Below are 25,379 nucleotides of genomic sequence, written 5' to 3'. Positions count from 1 at the left end.
ATCAAGAAGAGATGAATTGCATGGCTCCAGTACAGGGCTTTCTCCTTGATTATCTTCGACAGGGAATACCAATGAAGGTCATACTGGTATGCTCTCCCTCCCTCTCCTCCTCATACGGCTGCTTAATCTAGTTGAACAGCAGCAGCACCTCTCTAGACAAACCCTCTGGCACTACTACAGCTTCCAAACACATCAACKGAGATGTTAGGCAGGACAAATCTTAGAAGATTCGATGATAATGAAACAATGTATGAAAACAATGCAATACAAGGCCATTCAACTAAATGAGACACATGACATCGTTAGCTGGGATGTTTTTAAAAGAAATGCACATACTGAATCAGCAGATAACAGTAAAGATAGAGTGTAGCAGGAGAGGAGAGACAGTATGTGAAGACATGTCATGTGCGTAGATCCTCCATTTCTGGGAGTGCTGGGGAGGTATTGAATGACTGGAGTAATAAGTGGATTATCTAATGAAAGGTGCATAGAGGGGGCGGATTTGGCTGTTTGGCCTTGATAAGGCTGGAGGGAGAGGGCTTCTGCTGAACTAGAGCTGGACTCACGTCCTGAAGGGCTACAAACACAAGGACAGGAGATCCATTTGATGTCATTAAGGTGGATAACCTGGGATAGATAGACAACCTATTGTCTGTGATGGAAAGCTTGAATTTGAATTTCCTTCAGGAAGGAATTGAAGCAAATGTCACAATATACCCACTCAGTTCTGTTAGATCAGTCATTACTCCAAGCAAGGTAGGAAGGAAGAAAGGATGCATTTTTCTAAGCATTCCAACAGGGCCTATGTGCTGTGTCCTCCTTTTAACCTGGGGTTGAAAGGATGGGAGCGTGTGAAGGAGGGGGACCGAGGGAGGATGTGGGGTGACATGGTGTGAGATATGCTTGTGTTTTGGCCCCAGTTAACCAGGGTTGTGGTCAATTCAGAATTGAAAATGACTCAAATTCCAATTAAATTATTGGATTTACATTTTAAATAGTAAACATGAATTAAAAGGAAATAGAATGCAATGAAATTCAAAGGCCTCTTCTATATTAGGTGTAATCTATATAAGTATACATCTTGTACATAAAACATGTCGTTATACACATGCATATAAAATATGGTTGACATTTTCCAGAATGCATTAGTAACCCTCAAATTATAATTGGCTATTCTAAGCACTAAGGTTAAAAGAGTATGAACATTGTTTCCATAGAAAAGTGATATATTCTTTGGTATCTGGAAGTGTGTCAGATACAATGAAAATCTCATGTTCTATGACAGAGTGGAATTTCTTTGAATTGCACTGAATTAAATTCTACTTCATGAACCTCAAATTCTACATCCTGTGGGGTGTGGCCAATCAAGTCAAATTTCAACTCATGAGTTGAATGGGAGTCAATTCAAAATTCTGAATTGAGCTCAACCCTGCAGTTAACTGGCCTAGGGGGCAAGTTTTAATATTTGCCCCATTAAATATTCATCTATGTGGCAGATTAGAGGCTTCCCACTTGGTGTGATCGAACATAGCTATTGGACCCACTGGACCATTTGAGAGAATAGAAGCATGACCGACAAACCGTGCGTTATATATAGGGTAGCTGGGTAGTAAAACCATCAGGGGCCAGACACACACAACTGCAACTGTTTGGGTTAGAAAATGTTGGTTAAAATCAAATACTGATTCCCCTGTCCATTAAACGTTTCCCAATTATTAACCTAACAATCTGGTTAAACGTCATTCCATTCGGATTTTCAAATGGGCCAGTCACGCAGTCACGCAAATTCCTCTGTATCCTTTTTCATTCGCTCCCAGACCAAATATTTGTATAGAAGTCAGTCTGTTTCACTGGTTGAGTCCCTGGGGGAAGCTGATCCTCTTATCCACCTTTATTAATGAGTGATTGACAGGATTTGTTGCCGTAATCCTGTTGGCAGGCCGTCTGTGATAAAGCTCGCTCCCTCCTCTCCCCTCCTTGATGTGGGGTGTGTGTGCTAGGGGGTTGGGAGGGAGAAGGGGTAAATGAGGACCTCTGGTAGAGTGCCCCAATGTTGCCAATGAATTTAATTTAGGCAAATTGAATTGAAAAACCTTGTCCATCAAAATTGGTCACATTTCCTCAGAGCCACCAAAACATTAACACTCGCTAAACAACTGAGCAGCGCTCACTTTACATCTCATAGGATGTAGCATGTCCCTGCTCCATTTGGATCAAACCCCTTTCTTCTCCTCGTCATCTCTGAATACAATAACAGTGATTGTACACTGTGTCCTACCTCCATCTACTCCTTCTCCAGTGTGTGTGTGTGTGTGTGTGTGTGTGTCGGACCGGTCATAGCCCGGCATCTCTCTGTGGGGTGCTACAGAGTCTCAGGGTTTTCATGTCAACTGCACTTCTCTACACTATCAATGACGTAGTGCACACACACAACCCCCTCGAAACTTATTCACCCACACAATTTTTTAAAATCAATTTAGCTCTCTAAACCAGGGAGTGAAAAACCAACTGGTTTGTTGGCAATCCCTTGACATTAACAAAAGCTGGTAAATTTGCCCAGTGGCGGTAAACGCTATTTTCTTCCTCCTCTCCCTCGTGCTTATTTTAATTAAACCTAATCTAGCCCGGGCCTGGGCTCTGGAGGCCTGCTAAAATCCTAACTAAAGCATTATCTTTCTAGTACTGGCTGGCTTGGGATGGGGCTGCATGGTGGGGGCGATATGGCGGAGGCTGGGGGATAGGGCTAGCAATAGGGATGGGACTGGTGCTGGGCAGATCGAGATGGGGCTGAGGCGGTGGGCTGAGGCTGGGTCTGGGGAGATGGGGATGGAGATAGGTCTACAAGGGTACGTGGGCTGGAACGGAGGCAGGGGGCAAGGTCTAGAACGGGGTTTCCCCAACTGGCGGGTGGTTGTATTTAAAAAAGAAAAAGGCCTGCGGCTGAATCTAGTTGATGATCCCTGGTCTAGAGAGATGGGGCTGGGTTCCTGCCAGGAAACGGGCCAAACCTTTGAAGAGGCACAAAGGTCAGCCCAGCCACTGGCTGCTGAATTAATGAACTTCCACATTTAAGTTGCAAATCATGTGCAGTGAGCTTGGCCAGCGAGGGGAGTCTGACTGGAGCTGCTGGTGAACGTTTCCTAGACTTATGTGTTCACGTTGAATCAAAACAGAAGTTCGATAAACCGCCTTGGCTTGTATCCCTCTGCTTTGACATTCTTAAATGTACATATATTTTCTAAAATTCTGTATGCTTCTTTGTTGGTCTTTGATGACAGCTTTTGACTTGAGGGTATTTCCATCGAAAAGGAACCATGAGGACCAACATGAAGTTCAAAGGAGCGTGTCGAAAAGCTAAAAGTTAATAGTTTTGGGGAGATTAAGGCATAGATAACATTTTCAACCATTTCCCATCTTAAAATGTAGGCATAATTAAAGGCTTTGATTTCTGGATAAACAGATGTAAAAAGGGTCTTGGAAAACATCTGCCAGAAAAAGTCTTAAAAAGGTATCAGAAATACATCAAAAACACAATAATGTTGACGTAAAGACCCCTGCCAACTAACATCAACACATATTTCGTTTTGGAAAAGCCGTTTACCTTCTGTTAGTTAATGAAATACTCTGCCTTGTCTCAGGATGGTAAGTTGGTGGTTGAAGATATCCCTCTAGTGGTGTGGGTGCTGTTCTTTGGCAAAGTGGGTGGGGTTATATCCTGCCTGTTTGGCCCTGTCCGGGGGTATCATCGGATGGGGCCACAGTGTCTCCTGACCCCTCCTGTCTCAGCCTCCAGTATTTATGCTGCAGTAGTTTATGTGTCGGGGGGGCTAGGGTCAGTCTGTTATATTTTGAGTATTTCTCCTGTCTTATCAAATAAAATTTTATTTGTCACATACACATGGTTAGCAGATGTTAATGCGAGTGTAGCGAAATGCTTGTGCTTCTAGTTCCGACAATGCAGTAATAACCAACGAGTAATCTAACCTAACAATTCCACAACTACTACCTTATACACACAAGTGTAAAGGGATAAAGAATATGTACATAAAGATATATGAATGAGTGATGGTACAGAACGGCAATAGGCCAAGGATGCAGTAGATGGTATAGAGAACAGTATATACATATGAGATGAGTAATGTAGGGTATATAAACAAAGTGGCATAGTTTAAAGTGGCTAGTGATACATGTATTACATAAAGATGGCAAGATCAGTAGATGATATAGAGTACAGTATATACATATATACATATACATATGAGATGAGTAATGTAGGGTATGTAAACATTATATTAAGCGGCATTGTTTAAAGTGGCCAGTGATACATTTTACATTACAATTTCCATAAATTCCCATTATTAAAGTGGCTGGAGTTGAGTCAGTATGTTGGCAGCAGCCACTAAATGTTAGTGGTGGCTGTTTAACAGTCTGATGGCCTTGAGATAGAAGCTGTTTTCCAGTCTCTCGGTCCCTGCTTTGATGCACCTGTACTGACTCGCCTTCTGGATGATAGCGGGGTGAACAGGCAGTGGCTCGGGTGGTTGTTGTCCTTGATGATCTTTATGGCCTTCCTGTGACATCGGGTGGTGTAGGTGTCCTGGAGGGCAGGTAGTTTGCCCCCAGTGATGCGTTGTGCAGACCTCACTACCCTCTGGAGAGCCTTACGTTGTGGGCGAAGTAGTTGCAGTACCAGGCGGTGATACAGCCCGACAGGATGCTCTCGATTGTGCATCTGTAGAAGTTTGTGAGTGCTTTTGGTGACAAGCCAAATTTCTTCAGCCTCCTGAGGTTGAAGAGGCGCTGCTGCGCCTTCTTCACAACGCCGTCTGTGTGGGTGGACCAATTCAGTTTGTCCGTGATGTGTACGCCGAGGAACTTAAAACTTACTACCCTCTCCACTACTGTCCCGTCGATGTGGATAGGGGGTTGCTCCCTCTGCTGTTTCCTGAAGTCCACAATCCTCTCCTTTGTTTTGTTTTGTTGACGTTGAGTGTGAGGTTATTTTCCTAACACCACACTCCGAGGGCCCTCACCTCTTCCCTGTAGGCCGTCTCATCGTTTGTGGTAATCAAGCCTACCACTGTAGTGTCGTCCACAAACTTGATGATTGAGTTGGAGGCGTGCATGGCCACGCAGTCGTGGGCGAACAGGGAGTACAGGAGAGGGCTGAGAACGCACCCTTGTGGGGCCCCAGTGTTGAGGATCAGCGGGGTGGAGATGTTGTTACCTACCCTACAACCTGGGGGCGGCCCGTCAGGAAGTCCAGTACCCAGTTGCACAGGGCGGGGTCGAGACCCAAGGTCTCGAGCTTGATGACGAGTTTGGAGGGTACTATGGTGTTAAATGCTCAGCTGTATCGATGAAACAGCATTCTCACATAGGTATTCCTCTTGTCCAGATGGGTTAGGGCAGTGTGCAGTGTGGTTGCGATTGCGCGTCTGTGGACCTATTGGGGCGGTAAGCAAATTKGAGTGGGTCTAGGGTRTCAGGTAGGGTGGAGGTGATATGGTCCTTGACTAGTCTCTCAAAGCACTTCATGATGACGGAAGTGAGTGCTACGGGGCGGTAGTTGTTTAGCTCAGTTACCTTAGCTTTCTTGGGAACAGGAGCAATGGTGGCCCTCTTGAAGCATGTGGGAACAGCATACGGAGATAAGGATTGATTGAATATGTCCGTAAACACACCAGCCCCGTCTGGGCCTGCAGCCTTGCGAGGGTTAACRCGTTTAAATGTTTTACTCACCTCGGCTGCAGTGAAGAAGAGCCCGCAGGTTTTGGTAGCGGGCCGTGTCAGTGGCACTGTATTGTCCTCAAAGCGAGCAAAGAAGTTGTTTAGTCTGTCTGGGAGCAAGACATCCTGGTCTGCGACGGGGCTGGTTTTCTTTTTGTAATCCGTGATTGACTGYAGACCCTGCCACATACCTCTTGTGTCTGAGCTGTTAAATTGCGACTCTACTTTGTCTCTATACTGGCACTTAGCTTGTTTGATTGCCTTGCAGAGGAAATAGCTACACTGTTTGTATTCGGTCATGTTTCCGGTCACCTTGCCCTGGTTAAAAGCAGTGGTTCGCGCTTTCAGTTTCGCGCGAATGCTGCCATCAATCCACGGGTTCTGGTTTGGGAATGTTTTAATCGTTGCTGTGGGTATAACGTCTCCGATGCACTTTCTAATGAACTCGCTCACCGAATCAGCGTATTCGTCAATGTTGTTGTTGGACGCAATGCGGAACATATCCCAATGTCCGCGGGAGCTTCTTGTTTTAGTTTCTTTTTGTAGGCTGGAAGCAACAAAATTGAGTCATGGTCAGCTTTTCCGAAAGGAGGGCGGGGGAGGGCCTTCTATGCGTCGCGGAAGTTAGAATAACAATGATCCAGGGTTTTACCAGCCCTGGATCGCTGTCCCGTGTGAATTTAAGTATGCTCTCTCTAATTCTCTCTTTCTTTCTTTCTCTCTCTCGGAGGACCTGAGCCCTAGGACCATACCTCAGGACTACCTGGCATGAYGACTCCTTGTTGTCCCCAGTCCACTTGGCCGTGCTGCTGCTCCAGTTTCAACTGTTCTGCCTATGGAACCCTGACCTGTTCACTGTGATTACGATTATTTGACCATGCTGGTCATTTATGAACATTTGAACATCTTGGCCATGTTCTGTTATAATCTCCACCCGGCACAGCCAGAAGAGGACTGGCCACCCCTCATAGCCTGGTTCCTCTAGGTTTCTTCCTAGCCACTGTGCTTCTACACCTGCGCTGTTTGGGGTTTTAGGCTGGGTTTCTGTACAGCACTTTGATATATCAGCTGATGTAAGAAGGGCTATGTAAATACATTTGATATATTGCCTTGTAATTCCATTAACAAAACCCACCACATATCTTTAAGATATTTTCTAATCTCTCTACCTCATGAGGGAGGATAATGAAAGTTCACAGAATTAACAAGTAATGGTTGTCCTGCCAATAAATTGGTGATTCTACTGATATACATTGTTTATTAAGTGATTAAAACTTGTAATTCCGTTACCAATTTACCAACAAAATAAATATCACTAACGCCATTACTGCAACTGAATTGGCTGCAATGGGAAATCATAAGACACAAACCCACTGTTGGGCCACCTTCTACCGTCCTTTCACTGGCATACTGTTATGGTCAGCTCATAACTGTTTTCTTTGTCTTTGTTGGTTAAACCAAAAGTGTTAAAACAGTCAGTCTCGACAACCCTTCTCTCTCGCCCCCTCTCTGCCTCTCTCTCCAGTTAAATGTCACCTCTCCCAGTTCTTACTGACACCTACCCATGAGCCCCCTCTTTCCATTTACTGTAACCAGCATCCTCACCCACTGAGCACCGACCGACACTGGAAGTCCATGGCCATTGAAAAGTAGTTGAAATTTGGTCAGTCTACCCTGGCCTTGATGTTAATGGATTGTACCAAATCTGAACCTATCATAGACGAATGTTTCACAAGTTTGGATATCACAGTACAGTTAAGTGAGTAGAGCACAGTACTGAGTACAGTACAGCAACTTACTGTACAGTGAGTAGAGCACAGTAGAGTAAAGTAAAATACAATAAAGTAAAGTAAGGTACAGTTATTGTACTGTACTCTGTGTTCTGCAATGTCCAATTATGCATTTCTGTGTAGTACACATCAGGGACCCATGATTTAATTCCGTTAGCAGGTGTAAATCCACTTCACTTACCATAGTTCAATAGCCAAAATATATTTTTTCAAACTCAAGGTGCCATGTCATAGCAGACACCGTATTCTTTCTGCAGACATCTTTGAATCTTAAGTCGAAGCAGATATTTTGGAAACCACGGTCGCATATAAAACTGAAGGGAGATTCCGTTACCAAAGTTTACATTTGCAAAGTTCAAACACAAAATACATTTTTTCAAATGTTTCAGTGTAAACTGTTAAGTAGTCCTTGTGCATAGAGTTGTATGGTTTGTTCAACTTTGAAATCAATGGGTCCATGAGTCCATGATTCTCTCTCTTAAATTCTGTCCAACACAGCCAACCTCAATTATAAGCTGGTCAGCAATCAATTAACAAATGACATGAAACCATCTCAAATTTGAGAAGATGAATAAAAACACCCAGTTGTGTGACCATTAACTGTGAGGGCATTGCTAGAAAATTAATTTACTGACAACCTCCTGAAGCAGCAGTAAAACACTGCCAACCCCACCTCAATTCAGCTGAGAGACCCAGCTTCTCTCCCACCACTACCTCTTGAGATGACCAACTCAAAGTACGCAAACTACCTCACTGGCTGTGCAGGAGTGGAACGGTCAGGCCTGTTCTAACAGTTACAAGTTGTTAGCTACACTGAATTATTGAACAGCTTCTCAGACTAAGACAACATTCGCCTGGGCAACTTCCTCACTGCTTTGCCGGGCTGGGTTGGTATCGACTGACTGGATGAGGCACTTTGGAAGCACTCCTTATGAGGTAGAGAGTGTCTTGTCCTCCCTCCAGGATGTGTTCCATCAGGCCTGTGAAGTTGCAGACTCATCAGTCCTGCTAAGTGGCTACTCTTCACAAGGCAGCAGGGCTTGCTGGGAGACCTGGTCCAGAGACTACAAGGTACCTGGGTTAATGGGCCTCAGACTAACCTGATGGAAGACTTTACAGGTCAGTCAATTAGAGAGTCTGGGATCACMGCCCTGGAGTAGTGTACATTCGTGCAATTTTAATCGTTGTGCTTAAACACAGAACTATAAACTAGAGGTTGACCGATTATGATTTTTCAACGCCGATACCGATTATTGGAGTACCAAAAAAAGCCGATATTGATTAAATCAGCCAATTGATTGATTGATATATTTGTAATAATGACAATTACAACAATACTGAATGAACACTCATTTTAACTTAATATAATACATAAATAAAATCAATTTAGTCTCACATAAATAATGAAACGTTCAATTTGGTTTAAATAATGCAAAAACAAAAGTGCAATATGTGCCATGTAAAACAGCTAACGTTTCAGTTCCTTGCTCAGAACATGAGAACATATGAAGCTGGTGGTTCCTTTGAACATGAGTCTTCAATATTCCCAGTTAAGAAGTTTTAAGTTGTAGTTTTTATAGGAATTATAGGACTATTTCTCTCTATATCATTTRTATTTCATATACCTTTGACTATTGGATGTTCTTATAGGCACTATAGTATTGCCAGCCTAATCTCGGGAGTTGATAGGCTTCAAGTCATAAACAGCGCTGTGCTTTAAGCATTGCAAAGAGCTGCTGGCAAATGCAGGAAAGTGCTGTTTGAATGAATGCTTATGAGCCTGCTACTACCTACCACCGCTCAGTCAGACTGCTCTATCAAATCATAGACTTAATTATAATATAATAAACACACAGAAATACGAGCCGTAGGTCATTAATATGGTCAAATCCGGAAACTATMATTTCGAAAACAAAACGTTTATTCTTTCAGTGAAATACGGAATCGTTCCGTATTTTATTGAACGGGTTGCAACCCTAAGTCTAAATATTGCTATTACATTGCACAACCTTCAATGTTATGTCATAATTATGTAAAATTCTGGCAAATTATTTACAGTCTTTGTCAGGAAGAAATGGTCTTCACACAGTTCACAACGAGCCAGGCGGCCCAAACTGCTGCATATACCCTGACTCTGCTGGCACTGAACGCAAGAGAACACAATTTCCCTCRTTAATATTGCCTGCTAAGATGAAACTTTTAACTAAATATGCAGGTTTTTWAAAAATATACTGTGCATTGATTTTAAGAAAGGCATTGATGTTTATGGTTAGGTTCATTGGTGCTACGATTGTGCTTTTTTCACGAATGCGCTTTGTTAAATCATCCTCCGTTTGGCGTAGTAGGCTGCGATTCGATTATAAATTAACAGACACCGCATTGATTATATGCAACGCAGGACAAGCTAGTTAAACTAGTAATATCATCAATCATGTGTAGTTAACTAATGATTATGTTAAGATTGATTATTTTTTATAAAGGTAAGTTTAATGCTAGCTAGCAACTTACCTTGGCTCCTTGCTGCACTCGCGTAATAGGTGGTCAGCCTGCCACGCAGTCTCATCGTGGATTGTAATGTAATCGGCGTCCAAAAATACAGATTACCAATTGTTATGAAAACTTGAAATCGGCCCTGCCGATTAAAATCGGTCGACCTCGACTATAAACGGAACGATTTATTTCATATTGACGTTGACAGAGCAGATTGGAGAAAATGAGATGGGTGTGAGATGGTTGTACAGATACTGTAAATGTGTGTGTGTTGTCTAGGCAGATTCCCTGAGACAGAGCCCTGGGGAGGAGTGATGGTGGTGCTGAGGGGACTTAACTCCTTGGAGCCTGACTGCATCATTAACCGCCAGACTCAGAACACAAACCCTGCTAGCTAGTCTCCATCCTGCAACTCTCTCTCTTCTCCACGGATGGTTGGAATGTCCCACGAGACAGAGAGAGGGAGGGTAAATAATGATCAAAAGGGAGAGAGAAGATGGATGAAGTAAGCAAAAAAAGGAGAGGGAGAGTGGCGAGATCAAGAGAAGTGTGAGGAGGGTGGCGAGCTCAAGAGAAGTGTGAGGAGGGTGGCGAGCTCAAGAGAAGTGTGAGGAGGGTGGCGAGATCAAGAGAATAGTAAAGTGGATGTAGACGTTCCCTAAAAAAAAAAATCCCACTGAGCAAATTTCAGGTCTACTGAGCGCAAACTTGAACGTTGTGAAAATTCTGTACAACTTCCAGTGCGTGTTTACTGTGAACACTGAGGCTATACCCGCTTTAAGTTAGTTTTAACAGTGGCCAAGTAGGCTACTGTGGCTATTTGATCATAATGTAGGCTTAACAGAGTGGTCTACCATCATCAACGGAGAAAATGCATCCCAAATGGAAATAGCTTACAGTAGCAGCCAAAGTGTGGTGTTTATTGTAGGCCTACATTCCATGAGACGTTTGAACAAAACCATTCAGAGCTTGACATGAACCTGTTTATCTACYTGTCCTTCAGACAAGGTGAGTGAAAATGTTGTTTAATGCAAGAAACCACTTTACAAAATAAAATGCATTAGTATTCCCATACCATTATTATATAGAATCAGACAAATGATGCTACCCTCTACCTATTTAGCTTACTCAAGTCCATCTCAAAATACAACACGGCCCCTTTACCTGACTTGATTTTCAAAGATAGAAATGTACACGTTTTGTGCTCTTGTAGGAAGCAATCAGTACAAATGATCTATAACTGGGCTAATATCTCACACGTGACTACATGCAGCTCTCGCTTTGATCTCAAAACAAGCACATCTACTCATGACTGCTCATGCTGTAAACACAGTCCAGTTCAAAGTAAATGGCACAGATTAATATATGGCAATGGTCCATCAGCATAGGCCTACTGCAGCTCTGATTGGTTATCCTGCACCGGTCTGTGTAGAATCCTACTCCGATGCATTCTGCCTACAACAAAATATCTTGCATATTTAGGTTTTGCATACTCAGTCTTGCATAGTTTGTTTTGTTTTGGTATGTTGCATTTAAAGTGGATAATATTGCGCTGATTGATCACAATTCCCACAGTAAAAGGAAATGTTGATAGTGTTAACTTCTTTACGCTAGGGGTCAGATTTATTTTTTAATTTTTTWAAATAACGTTCCCAAGGTAAACGGACTATTTCTCAGGTCCTGATCGTAGAATATGCATATAATTTACAGATTAGGATAGAAAACACTCSAAAGTTTCCAAAACTGTTAATATTGTCTGTGAGTATAACAAAACTGATTCTGCAGGCGAAAACCTGAGGAAATCTAACCCGGAAGTGATTTCTTTTATTTTTTTATCTGTGTTTCCTTGCCCGTCTTTTTTCCATTTAAAGTACCAACATTCCATTCTTCCATCCTTTTCCAATGGCTTCCTCAGGCTGTGACCAGGCTTTAGACATAGTTYCAGGCTTTTATTTTGAAAAATGAGCAAGATTTTTCAAAACTAGTCAGGTGTCCTTTGATTAGTTCCTGCGCGCGAGAGGGGTAGCTCTCCATTTTCTTTCTCTCTTTTATTGAATAGGTTACGGTCCGGTTGAAATATTATCGATTATGATTGTTAAAAACAACCTGAGGATTGATTATAAAAAACATTTGACATGTTTCTACAAACATTACGGATACTTTTTGGAATTTTCGTCGAACGGAACGAGGCTTTGGTTTTCTGAACATAACGCGCAACCCAAATGGCGTTTTTTTGTTATAAAAGTAATATTTATCGAACAAAAATAACATTTATTGTGTAACTGGGAGTCTCGTGAGTGCAAACATCCGAAGATTATCAAAGGTAAGCGATTAATTTTATTGCTTTTGACTTTCGTGACCAAGCTAATTTGGGGCTAGCTGTTCTAGCATTGATTGAAACACTCACAAAAGCTTGGATCGAAAAGCTTGGATCGCTGCAAAGCATATTTTCAAAATCTGACACGATAGGTGGATTAACAACAAGCTAAGCTGTGTTTTGGTATATTTCACTTGTGATTGCATGATTATAAATATTTTTAGTAATATTTTGCGCCCTGCAATTCAGCGGTTGTTTAGGAAAATGATCCCGCTAAAGGGATCCGTAGCGCAGAGAGGTTAACTAACATGGAAAACTCTAGAAAGTTGAGTGAAGTTCAAGCTCATGTTTCTCTGCGGAAGCTGGAATTTCTTCTGCGCGCAGCTGCGAGGAAACATTGGATGTAGAGGTAGACAGAGGGAAAAACAGAGGGAAAGGAAAAAACAATGGTGAACTGTAGAAGAAAAGCAAGAAGCTGGTGAGGAATAGAAAGAGAGCAGGTGTGGTCCTCTCCTGTAGTTCCAGTGAGAGGCAGTGACCTCATGGTTCTCTGCCTGGGAAGCGTGATGAGGTCATAATGACAGACTACTGAACAGAGTACCCAGAGGCTCATGTGTCCCGAACAGTCATCCAGCTGCCAGACCAGGGGTGTTTGATTACCCTCTTGCCCAGGGAATGTGTCACAGAGGGTCGTCTGCATCCTCTCCATCTCCCCCCACCCCTCCAACCCCAGCCATTACACCCACCACCTCCTCTCCATTCCTCTGCCCACACTAGGATCAATAGCAATCTGGCTAAAAGTTTGGGATAAGATTGGCCGGCAGTGAGAGACTGTCTAGTAATTGGGTTAGAGGCATCAAATTTCCCGGATTGAACACCACACGTTCCATTACCTGTTCTTCTTATCCAATTGTTTTTCCTTCAGTYACACTCTTTCCCTGGCTGCAATAGCAGGCTTCAACATGAGATATAGCAACATTGTTTTGATGCCATGGTGAGAGGAGAGCGCTTCTAATTTTAGTACAAGACTTTCCTTCATCTGCTGCTAAATATTCAACATCATGCAAAACAGAGGCAAGAATTTCATCAAACGAGTTACATTGTGGTGGTAAAAACGGCTCTGGGCATAACAACCCTCACACCAGCAGCAAGACCCCCAATGACAAGCATCACACAAACTCTTCAAAAGAATACAGAACCCTCTGAGGGGATAGACACCTAAAAGAYGGGGTTTATAAATTATTAATTGCTCTTTTAGCAGTATCTAGCTGATCTAAAGTGTCGTGTAAAAATACTAGGTTTAAACTGTCTGAAAGGTTGCCGAGTAAATGAAGGTACTCACCTTGCTCCCCTGTTGAGGATTGGTGCGGCAGATGGGTCGAGTCGTGCCCCCCACCGCAACCCTGACTTCTGACCCCAGCCCAGCCCCTGCCGTGACCCCCGTGCTGACGCCGTGATGGCGGTGCCACCCCAGGAGGCAGCGCCACTGAGCCATCTCCCTCAGGAGAGGCAGGCAGGATGCAGGGCACAGCATGACGCGTGAGAATGGACACACACACACCCTGTCTGACACACTATCCCTCAACCAATTTCACGCACCACTGAGTCTTTACTATACCCCCCMACGAGACCTATCAATGGCCGTGCTCTTCCTTCACAAGCGGATCCAATCCAAATCTCAATTCCTGTATACCAAAGTCCTGCTGAATTCACAGTCTCAAGTAGTTTAGGGGCTAAATCCCTTCTGCACTCTAAGGATAGAATACCTCTCCGGCTCAACCATAAGCCAGGTAAGAGAGATGAGGAGGCTCCACAACTGGCCTGCTGGCTACATAAAGCAATCTGAGTATCAGTCCCCAAAGCACACTGCTGTAATGTAACGGCAGCCTGAGGTATAAGGAGAGCTGCCTGCTCTAATGGTGCAGTAACGGCTGAAAATACACAAAGTCCCTAATATCGGTTTCACACAGTCAATGGTATGCATGTCTCTCTAAGTGTGAATGAATGGGTGTGTGTCTGTCCGGTCCACAGTCACACTAAGTTACCTCTAGCACTAATCCTGCCACCACCCAAGCTCAGCTCACATTTATTGTGCCTCTGACTGAACACACTGAAATCAGCCCACTGTTTCTCTCCCGCCAGGCAGCCTAAACAAAGCCACGAGGAGCTCCGAACCTCTCTGCTGTGGAGGAAATCAGCCGCTTCTCTTCTCTCTCACACAAACACAGTCTGATGCTCAGCACACAGCAGCATAGAGCCCAGCTGACTAGCTACCTCACCGTCCATCCTCTACCCAGAGAGAACATTCAGTACCGCCATTGTATGACTTCAGCCAGACTCAGGCATGTGCTGTATCAGCCACACAGCTAAACACTAGCAAGCATCTCTAGAGAAGATGAACAGACCAATGGACATGGAGGGTAACAGCTGTCTCTCACTCGTTCCAGCGCTCCCCCTTTCCTGCTCCCTCCCTTCCTGGCGGTCTCCTGCAGCAGTCAAATGCAAACAACTCTCAATGACAGCTCCTCCTCGATGGCTTACCGAGCTAAACACACGACCAACAGCAGAATAGTGGCTGTCACACACAGCAAAAGCTCCTACTGAATCACCTGAAGCTGGACACAGGAATGCCTGCATAACACACACACACTCTGCTGCGCTCTCCTTTCAGCTCAGCGCGGTGACAGACAAGGTGCCGCGCAAAAACATTCCCCCATCGAACAACTGCAGCACACACACGAATGGAGGAGGCGGGGAGACAGACTGCCTGTGTGTGTGTGTCTGGGGGGGGGGRGGGCACTGTATTCGTCACAGCAGCATCCCTCCCTCTGCATATTAGGATACATCCTCAGTGTAAATCAGTTTATACTCCAGAGTTTGTTTACTGGATTTCCATTGAATGTTCTATATGTTGACTATGTGTCTATTCAGTTTGTACATTGTCTATGTCAACAACCCCCTGGCCTTCCTCTCCCATGTTTTTCTTTGTCCCTCTCTTTTTCCCTCTGCATTCATCTGCCCCTGTAGGACAGACTGTTCGGACTCCAGAGCAGACTCACCATCCTCTGGCCTTTTTCTTGCAGATTGTGTGTGTATGTGTATGTGTGTGTGTATGTGTGTGTGTATGTATGTATGTGTGTGTGTATGTGTGTGTGGGGGGGGAGCTGGTTTCATTGATTCTGGCAGGTAGCTGATCGAAGAGCAGCTGGCCTTGGCCGACTGACTTTCCATTTCCCCAGCATCGTTTCCATGGTGTCCCCCCTATCCAAGGCCAGCCTCTAATACCTCCCTCAATGGGATGTGGATGAGAAGCCAGAGGTACATGTATGCGTGTACACTTGTGTCTGGAGGCTAGGACACACCTCAGTCTAAAAACAAGACAACAGATTCAGCAGCAGGTCCTGCCAGAGGAGAGAAGTTCTGCTRATGCAATGCCTTCAGAACACCCACCACCGCCAAGTTTATAAACAAGCGGTATGGCAGTAGGCACACATACATAGTGTGTGCAAACGCACACACTCATAAAGACACCGAAATGCATATGGATAGATGTGCAGACACAGACAACCACACGACACCCCTACATAAGCTGCATAGCTAACTGTCAGCATCCCTGCAGTGTACAGTCGTGGCCAAAAGTTGAGAATGACACAAATATTACTTTGCACAAAGTCTGCTGCCTCAGTTTGTATGATGGCAATTTGTATATACTCCAGAATGTTATGAAGAGTGATCAGATGAATTGCAAAAAGTTCCACTGCATTTCAGCCATGCCACAAAAGTACCAGCTGACATCATGATTCTCTCATTAACACAGGTGTGAGTGTTGACAAGGACAAGGCTGGAGATCACTCTGTCATGCTGATTGAAGCTTCCAGTCTGTTATTCGAAATCAAAAGGAAGGTGGTGCTTGGAATATTGTTCTTCCTCTGTCAACCATGGTTGCCTACAAGGAAACACGTGCCGTCATCATTGCTTTGCACAAAAAGGGCTTCATAGGCAAGGATATTGCTGCCAGTAAGATTGCACATAAATCAACCATTTATCAGATCATCAAGAACTTCAAGGAGAACGGTTCAATTGTTGTGAAGAAGGCTTCAGTGCGCCCAAGAAAGTCCAGCGAGCGCCAGGACCGTCTCCTAAAATTGATTCAGCTTCGGTATCGGGGCACCACCAGTACAGAGCTTGCTCAGGAATGGCAGCAGGCAGGTGTGAGTGCATCTGCACACACAGTGAGGYGAAGACTTTTGGAGGATGGCCTGGTGTCAAGAAGGGCAGCAAAGAAGCCACTTCTCTCCAGGAAAAACATCAGGGACAGACTGATATTCTGGTACAGGTACAGGGATTGGACTGCTGAGAACTGGGGTAAAGTCATTTTCTCTGATGAATCCCTTTTCCGATTGTTTGGGGCATCCAGAAAAAAGGTTGTCTGGAGAAGACAAGTTGAGCGCTACCATCAGTCCTGTGTCATGCCAACAGTAAAGCATCCTGAGACCATTCATGTGTGGGGTTGTTTCTCAGTCAAGGAAGTGGGCTCACTCAAAATGTTGCCTAAGAGCACAGCCATGAATAAAGAATGGTACCAACACATCCTCCGAGAGCAACTTCTCCCAACCATCCAGGAACAGTTTGGTGACGAACAATGCCTTTTCCAGCATGATGGAGCACCTTGCCATAAGGCAAAAGTGATAACTAAGTGGCTCGGGGAACAAAACATCGATATTTTGGGTCCATGGCCAGGAAACTCCCCAGACCTTAATCCCATTGAGAACTTGTGGTCAATCCTCAAGAGGCGGGTGGACAAACAAAAACCCACAAATTCTGACAAACTCCAAGCATTGATTATGCAAGAATGGGCTGCCATCAGTCAGGATGTGGCCCAGAAGTTAATTGACAGCATGCCAGAGCAGATTGCAGAGGTCTTGAAAAAGAAGGGTCAACACTGCAAATATTGACTCTTTGCATCAACTTCATGTAATTGTCAATAAAATCTACTATACTTCAGTATTCCATAGTAACATCTGACAAAAATATCTAAAGACATTGAAGCAGCAAACTTTGTGGAAATCAATATTTGTGTCATTCTCAAAACTTTTGGCCACGACTGTACATGGCTGAATATGTATAGTGTTAGCTGTGGGTGACAGTATCAGGTGAGGTTACAATTAGGGAAAGGGAGATACCTAGTCAGTTGTACAACTGAATGCCTTCAACTGAAATGTGTCTTCCCCATTTAACCCAACCCCTCTGAATCAGACAGCTGGAGTCATGTGTGATGTAATGAGGCACACGCATGCACACACACACACAAACCCATACACTGCAGTGCAACATGGACAAGTGCCATGGACAAGGACAAACAGGATGCCTCTGAAGCCAAAAAGGACCAGGAGCCTCCATTACTGCCAAATAATGGATGATTAAAGAGTGAGAGCAAAGGGAAGGAGATGGGGAGCAAGACTAGAACAGGAAGGGAAAGCACTCCCTGTATATTAGCTTCATCCTTCTGGATTTTATTTCTCCTGTTACTATTTCTATCATTTTTCTTTCACTCCGCATTGCTGGAAGGGCTCGTGAGCAAGCATTTCACGGTCAAGTCTACTCCTGCTGTATTTGACACGTGTGACAAATAACATTTAATTTGAAAGAGAGAATGAGGCCTTTTGCCAGGCCGTCATTGTAAATAAGAATTTGTTCTTAACTGACTTGCCTAGTTAAATAAAAGGTTAAATCAATAAATTATAAATGAGTAGGAGTGATAGTGAATGAGGAAATAACAAGAAAAAGCATGAGAGGAAGAGAATGACGAGTGAGAAAAGGCATGATTAAAAGACCGACATCACGCAGAGACAGACGGGTGATCAGTGTTCTTTAAATCACCAGGCAATTCAATTAAGTGTTGACGGGTGAGGGTTTATGGTGCAGTCAGGTGTGACCATCACTCTGGCCTGGCTGAGGTGAAGGACTCCTCACACAGGAGAGAGGGAGGAGGAGTAGAGATAAGGGGAAGGAGAGGAGAAAGGAAGAGTAGAGGACAGACACACTGATGATCTGGTCACTGATTCAGCAGTATAATAGAAAGGRACCGATGTGGTGGTAGCTGGGCTAGGAGCTCATAAAGCAGATAAATCAGGTTCTTTTGTTTTCATGATGACATTCATTCAAGTATATCTCACCCCCACTGAGCCCAGGCTGCTAATACAGCATGATGAAAACACGTTCCAGTCAATAAATTCCATTCAGGGGCTTGGTGAACACACACAGCAACCATACACACCCTACCGCAGTCRATCGCAATCAACCGGTTGATCTCCAAGGMATTTCTAGTCKCCAAACATCTGTAAAAAACCCAACGATAAAGCCTTGAGTTCCACTCAAAAAATAATAATTATCGCGCAGTTGGCGGTAGGGTGCACCCGATTCAGTCCTGCGTGTTCTGATTTTTGAACCATTTCATGTGTCTGAAGGTACAAACTCTGCCTTCCCGGCGGGCCCGGAGAACAAATCAAGTGCACTACTGTTCTCTCCCACCGCTGAGACTGACCATCAGATGCAGGCACTATCAGCCCAGTAAAATAAAAAATAAAAAGCAAATTATTTGAATATATGCTCACTCAGCTGTGCCTCATAAGTAATACGACTGATCGATTGCCAGTGTGATCAAATAGCCTACCAAAAAATGGTCAGGACAAWAATGCATTGGCAGGGCAATTCAAGCAAAGCCAATATGCGGTGATAATGTATTGGGCCTATAGCCTACTCCACAAACCTCATTGCTACAGTAATGTTTTTAATAGCTTCATGTGGCATAGGATTACATTTTTTAAGTCATGTTTAAAAAAAATCTGAGCGGAAGATCTCGGTTTGTATTTTGATTCAGAAAGTGATCTTGACTCAGAAACGGTTGGTGACCACTACCGTACCACATACATCAGTAGAATGAGTTGAGATGGAATGGTATTTTTCAGACATACAAGACAGTTCTATACATTTATGGAAGGGAAAGCATATTACACTACTGGAACAATCAATACTACACAGGCAGGCAGGTGGAGATGTTATCATATGGCTCCGGCTAGAGACTCTCCCCTCAGCTATAACCACAAGACCGCAACACAGAAGCACATGTGTCAATCACAACGCTGACACACACACACAGGAGAGCAACACTTCAGAGGGGATGGGGTTGGATTGGCAACCTGCCAGCGTTTGTGTGGAAACACACACACACACCAACTGGAGACATGAGGAAATGTATTTGTGGATAGGATGATATTTTCAGGTTGACTGAGTGTGAAAATTTGCTGATGGCTTTGAGAAGGAGAGCCGAGGAGATGCAGGGGAAGACTGACGAGGAGAGAGGAGAGCCGAGGAGATAGAATGCCCCAGAGTCTGCTCACGATCCTCTTCATTAAATCACACACTTAACAAGACCGCAGTAGTGAGATCCAGACAGCTAATGCTGGTTTAATCAAATCCCCATTAGAAACCCCCATGGTGAGACATCACATCAGCTGTAATAGCTAGTAGAGGTCGGATATACTGACTCGCAGGGTCTACTACATCCTCCCTGCATTATAAACTCACATTTTATTGGCAATTCCATTTCATCTCCATATGATGTCGATCATTTTAAATTGATGGTCCAAAAAAAAAWTTAAACACTGCAGTTCCGTTTCCCTACATTAGATAGTGGCATAGTGGCACTACAGACATGTTGCTGTACAGAGCAGTTGATACATTCACTGAAAAACAACCACAACAAACATTGCGCCGTCCTACTTCCTAACACCTTCCTTGACATCCCAACAAATGCAAACAAATAAATAATGAATAAAGGTAACGCAAAAGTATGCAACCAACTCAAAAGACTGCTAATACAAAAACATCCAAAGTAAGGAAGCAGCGCTCACACTAATACTGTAAAACACACCAAATGAACAGCCATTCCATCCACACCACAACTGAGCTGAACTACCATCTGTCATACATCAGCCCTGCTCTCTCTCTAACACACACACACGCCTCAGCAGGCGTCCTGCTTTATCGACTAACCACGCCACAACTTTAACCACACACAGACACACACAGACTGCATGTTTCCTCCCAGCAGAGGTCTCAGCTCGGAGGCAGAGGAGTATGCAAAGCAGATGTCACATTGCCTGCTTCTAAAAATAACATTGGGCCATAGAGGCAGAACTGAAGTGAGGAATCACATGCTCGGGAGTGACGCACCAGGCCAGCGCAGCACCACCGGCCATGCAACCGCAAGGGGGATGCTGTAGGGTGGAAGGACCAGACATAGTTAGCATTTCATAAATAGTAAATCAATACAGACCTGACACATCCAATTCAAATCTCTACTTGGGATAACCAATCATGAAATAAGAGGAAGACGATTCTTGACCTGCTAACAGTTTTGCTGCTCCTAAAAAGAGAATGTCCCAACACCCGCACCCTGAAATCAAGCTTTTTTATTGAGTGGAAATGCCAAATATCCTGAGTGGAATTAACCATGTGCGAGTTCCTCTCCATTCAAGTGTTTATTCAGTCGTCAACTMATTTCCTGAAAATGAGTAACCAGAATCCCCTAAGAGGATTTTGTTTTCTTCGATAAACAGGAAATAGTGCATCTTTCCTGCTAAGACAATTGTCTCATGGTGTGTGTGTGTCTGTTCACATGGCCCAATGCCTGATTTCGACAAAAGCTGCCAGGGCACATGGGTCACCCTGCAATCAGCGCAATGGTGAAATTAACCAGAGGCAGCAGGCTAGGCATCCTCACTCCCTCAGCCATATTATGGAGGGAACACACCTCAGAAAGGAGGGGAACAATGTGTGCATGTGTTTGTGTGGGAGAGAAAGTGATAGGCTAATGAGAGAGAGAGAGAATGAATGAGCAAGAATGTGTGTGTGTGTGTGTATGGGCTTTTGATCTGCTTCTAAGCTCAGCTGAAGTGTGAAATGTTGCTGATTTCTCATTAAAATCTCCATTATGAGAGTGGAGGGGAGTGGAGGTAAGTGTGTGTGGGAGGGAATGTGTGTGAGAGGGTTTGTGAGTAGGCCAACCTGTTGTGTGTGTGTGTGTGTGTGTAAGACAGACTATGAGACATTACTATTATGATGCATACGTGACTCCTAGTATGTATAATGATGCTTGTGTGTGTTGTTCCCCGTCTGCTGCAATCAGGCTCTGCCATTCTAAATGACTCAGATAAGGGGTGTGATTAGAGGGGTCCAAAAAGGTGTGTTTGTCTGTCCGCACCCGAGCGTCTGTTAGAATCAGCTTTCGTAGCCAACAACAAACCGTCGGGAAGGCAGTTGGCTGTGTGTGAACAACCCAAAAAAAACAGGAACCGGTCCAGAATAGACTGACTCCTACCGAAAATAAACTGTCAGCTCATGCAGGCAGGGAGGCAGGCCTGGGGCTCAGCATATCCATGTCTAATCCCATTACACAGTGTGCCGGTTGCAGGCCAACGCTGAGACCGTTACAACACTAACACCAGGAGAGGAGAGGACCTGGTTGGGAAAAGGCCAAAATACATCAAAAGTAGCTGCATAAAACAGAGCTCACTGAATAGAGGGAGGATCTCCAAAAAGCCAATCAGTGATGTAGCCTAAACATTCAGCTGCTCCTGAGGAAATGGGCATGCATAAAATCACCATATAACACCTCTATGTGCAGTGGAGCAGTGGGCTGCAGCTTTAGAGAAGATAAACACAGGCATTCAGAGGAAACACTACTGGAAGAACAAGAGCTGTAATGTTTGGGTMAAGGGTCTGCTTAGTCCTGTGCTGTTATCGGTCATAGTGATACCTGTCCTCAGTGGAAGTTAGAGAAGGTTAAGGGTTCTATGGTGTTGGTACTACTGAGAGATGAGGGCTGAAGATGGTTCGGCTGACTACTGAGGCAGGGCTGGGAAGGACAAGGAAGGACATGGCAGGGCTTCATATAGCTTTCAAATGTTCGTCTCTGCAGGCCTGGGTCCTGCAGAGTCCTTAGCACCCCGACGAAAACACTTGAGGACATATGGATGGATATACAGGCAGGTATTAAATACCAAATGACTGACCTTAGTCTCTTTATCCCCGCTTCTCTCCGACACAGCCTTTAGCCTCAGCCAGAGAGTGAGAAGATGAAGCAGGGATCATCTTTCAAAGGATTGTAGCACCACAGAGCGCTGATACATCTTTAATGCGGCCGCATTGCAATCCCAGCACCATTAAGAGGCAGGAGCAGCTACTGCCCTGGCTGACAGAGCGGGAATACATGTGTTTCACACTACCATGAAGTCGAGCGACGGCTTGACTGAGTGGATCCAAGCAAGCATGAATGAGAGTAGTGAGAGCCAATTTAATTGTACACATTAAGCCTCCTCTGCTCCATTTTGAATGTCGGAATCCAAAGGGATTCATGACCCTCAGGACCCTGGGACATTGAGGGAATTATTTTACGCTGGCCCAGTTTGAACCGGGCAAAAGCCTGTCATGTCATCAGGCGAAAGCGGGGAGGGAGGAGAGCCATTCTCAAATCAAACAGTAAGGCATCCTTTTGTCAACAAGGCAGCATGGTGCATCACCCAGAAGCTCTTTTCCATTAAATACATTTAGAATTTTCAAACTAGTTCTCACTGGGAAGGCAGATAAAGCATATTTATCAAAAGCAATTCTCTTTTGCATGGGAAAACACAGAATCTTAAATTACTACACATCCTTAATTATGTCACTTTTGTTTTGAACTGACTTCGCAGTTGAACAGAGGGGCACCTGGCTCACGCCCGGGGGACAGCCTGGTTCCAAATCGAATGCAATCATCGTTCAGCCGGTGCAAGACACACCTACACAGGCGTCCGGGCAAGGTTTAATCGAACCCCCTCATTGAGCAGTTAAGAGTGATGATATCAGCACCATCTCAGCAGGTCCAATGAAAGGGTGTGAACTACAAACTGAACCTCTTGATTTGTAAAGGTCATTTGATCAGTCATAACTGTGTGAATGATTGAGCAGATTTACAGAATGTACTGTTGATGATTCACAAGGACAATGACAACACATCTGGTCCTTATGACAACACCAGATACTTTATCTGACAATGTTAGTTCAGACAAGGGCTTCTTGTTATTTGCCAGGCCAGCATTCTTCAATGTTGTGGTCCATTCAATTCTGGTCTTCTCTGACAATTACATGACAAGTGACTAACCATGACGGCAACACAGTATAGATCATAACTACCTACTTCCCAGTAGTAAAAAAAAAAGAAGCAGAGATGCAATAGTAACCCCTGCGTGGCATCAACGTCCAAACCTTCAATTCGAATACACTTTGTTTGCTTTAGACTCATTTAAAGTAACGTTATCCAAGTACAATACACTGGAAGATATCTGATGGGAAGGATGAGACAGTATGGAGATTTACAAACCTGGACCTTGTATCATCATCCGAACTCGTTTTGATCTAGCTACCGGAGAGCACGAGGGACTCGCACACACACTTGTGAAAGTGACTGCGAGCTCTCTTTTAGCTGTCAATCTAGTTATTACTTGGCAGTAAGTACAACAAGCTAGTTAAAATCAGATATCTGCGTATTTCGGATTCAATGGATCTCTGTATTTTCTTACCTTACAAGGAAACGGTAGAGTAGAGGCAACTTTTTCCATAGCCAAGTTCCTGATACTCGGGGTGAGAGGGCCTCGACAAGTTGGACAACAACTCAGCTTTTGACGACATTGGTTGCAAACTAGATGCCCGGCCTGGCATTGCAGAATCGGTGGCAGAACGTAGTCAAAACAAACCGGGCACTCAAACAAGGCTGTAAGTTCAGCAGATTGTCCAGGTAGTGCTGCTGAGGGCAAGGAAACAACAGCGGCAGGTAGAGCCGAGACAGACCCGGCCACAGATCCTACTCCGGCGGCCGCGACTGCAGCTGCGGCGGCCGCAGCTCCTCCCGAACCTCCGTGCTTTCCTCCTCCTGCTTTCCCGGCACCGAGTCCTCCGCCCCCGCCGCCCGCAGAGGACGGGTGGCTCATAGCGATTAGTTCAGTTCTTTAGGATAAACACAGCGCGAAGTTTGAAGCCCAGAACACTGTTTACACACTCCTCGGCGTGGCAGACTCCTCTCCAAGAAATCTACAAGCCCCCGGGGACAGAACATGGCGGCCTGTGTTTGACAGAAAGCAAGTAGTCCATTGGAGAAGATGGTTTGGACTGACAGCTTCTGCGCCAATTAGAAAGTGAGCCTGGGCGGTTATGTAACGTGCACTTTCTTCTGCACAGGCTTTGCTGACGCTTCCCAGATCTTACAACGCCTGGATAGGTATTTTATGTATCAGCTAACCACATATGTTATAGCAATCTGTCAGTCGCTGACAGTCGACGTGCCAAGCAACCAATGGTTGATGCATGCAACGTCTGAACAGGGGAACGCGACCGTAGTCATGGGGTAAAATGAACGTTGGGATCAGAGGTTTTGATAAACCATTGATCGTAAAAGAACATGTCGTGTAAAACATTTAGAACGCTGCACAATTTACTGGACAGTTTGGAACTCCAAGTTATTCATGTGCAATATGATTGCTGTATCCTAGTAGCTGGGTAAGGTTTGACAGGACAGTCCAGTTTCTTACTGTTCATCTCAGGACTATAAAAAAAAAAAAGAGCACAAGCCTACTGCTTTGATATTCAAGTGTATATTCCCAATAAAATGATAATCAGATTAGGGAGCCAATAGACTGAAGTCTCCCTCTATTGGCTACTAACTGGAATACATCTAAACTATGCCCAAACAACTGGAAAACTCCTGTTGTATTCACTCACTTCTTGCTTTCTTCATTTTAAGTCCCATTATAAGTTATAATGGACTAGACTTGCTATTGGAGGTGGCAGATAGCCTAGCAGTTAAGAGTGTTGGGTCAATAACTGAAAGGTTGCTGGTTTAAATCCCTGAGCAGACTAAGTGAAACAAATCTGTCAATGTGCCCTTTTCAGCAAGGCACTTAACCCCAATTGCTCCTATAAGTCGCTCTTTATAAGAGTGTCTGCTAAATGACACA

The 25,379-nt window shown here is 44.4% G+C and overlaps 1 protein-coding gene across 3 annotated transcripts in view; it reads right to left on the bottom strand.

The window, feature by feature from the left end:
* LOC111981921 (E3 ubiquitin-protein ligase Siah2) overlaps window positions 1-24,510 on the bottom strand; it is a 33,936-nt gene extending 9,426 nt beyond the window's left edge. For 2 of the 3 annotated variants that reach the window (XM_070449427.1, XM_024013412.2), the window contains exon 1: window positions 23,949-24,510. In XM_070449427.1, coding sequence (XP_070305528.1) covers window positions 23,949-24,356 — 408 coding nt within the window. In that variant the 5' untranslated portion in view covers window positions 24,357-24,510. Of the gene's footprint in view, window positions 1-13,669; window positions 15,396-23,948 lie in introns of those variants that run through there. The other variant, XM_024013413.2, reaches the window with a different exon arrangement.
* Between the last annotated feature and the right edge of the window lie 869 nt (window positions 24,511-25,379).

The sequence above is a fragment of the Salvelinus sp. IW2-2015 genome, linkage group LG20 (assembly GCF_002910315.2).
Source record: "Salvelinus sp. IW2-2015 linkage group LG20, ASM291031v2, whole genome shotgun sequence".
NCBI classification, from domain to species: domain Eukaryota; kingdom Metazoa; phylum Chordata; class Actinopteri; order Salmoniformes; family Salmonidae; genus Salvelinus; species Salvelinus sp. IW2-2015.
The sequence above is the reverse complement of the archived record's forward strand: the minus strand, read 5'-3'. Positions and strand labels throughout refer to the sequence as shown.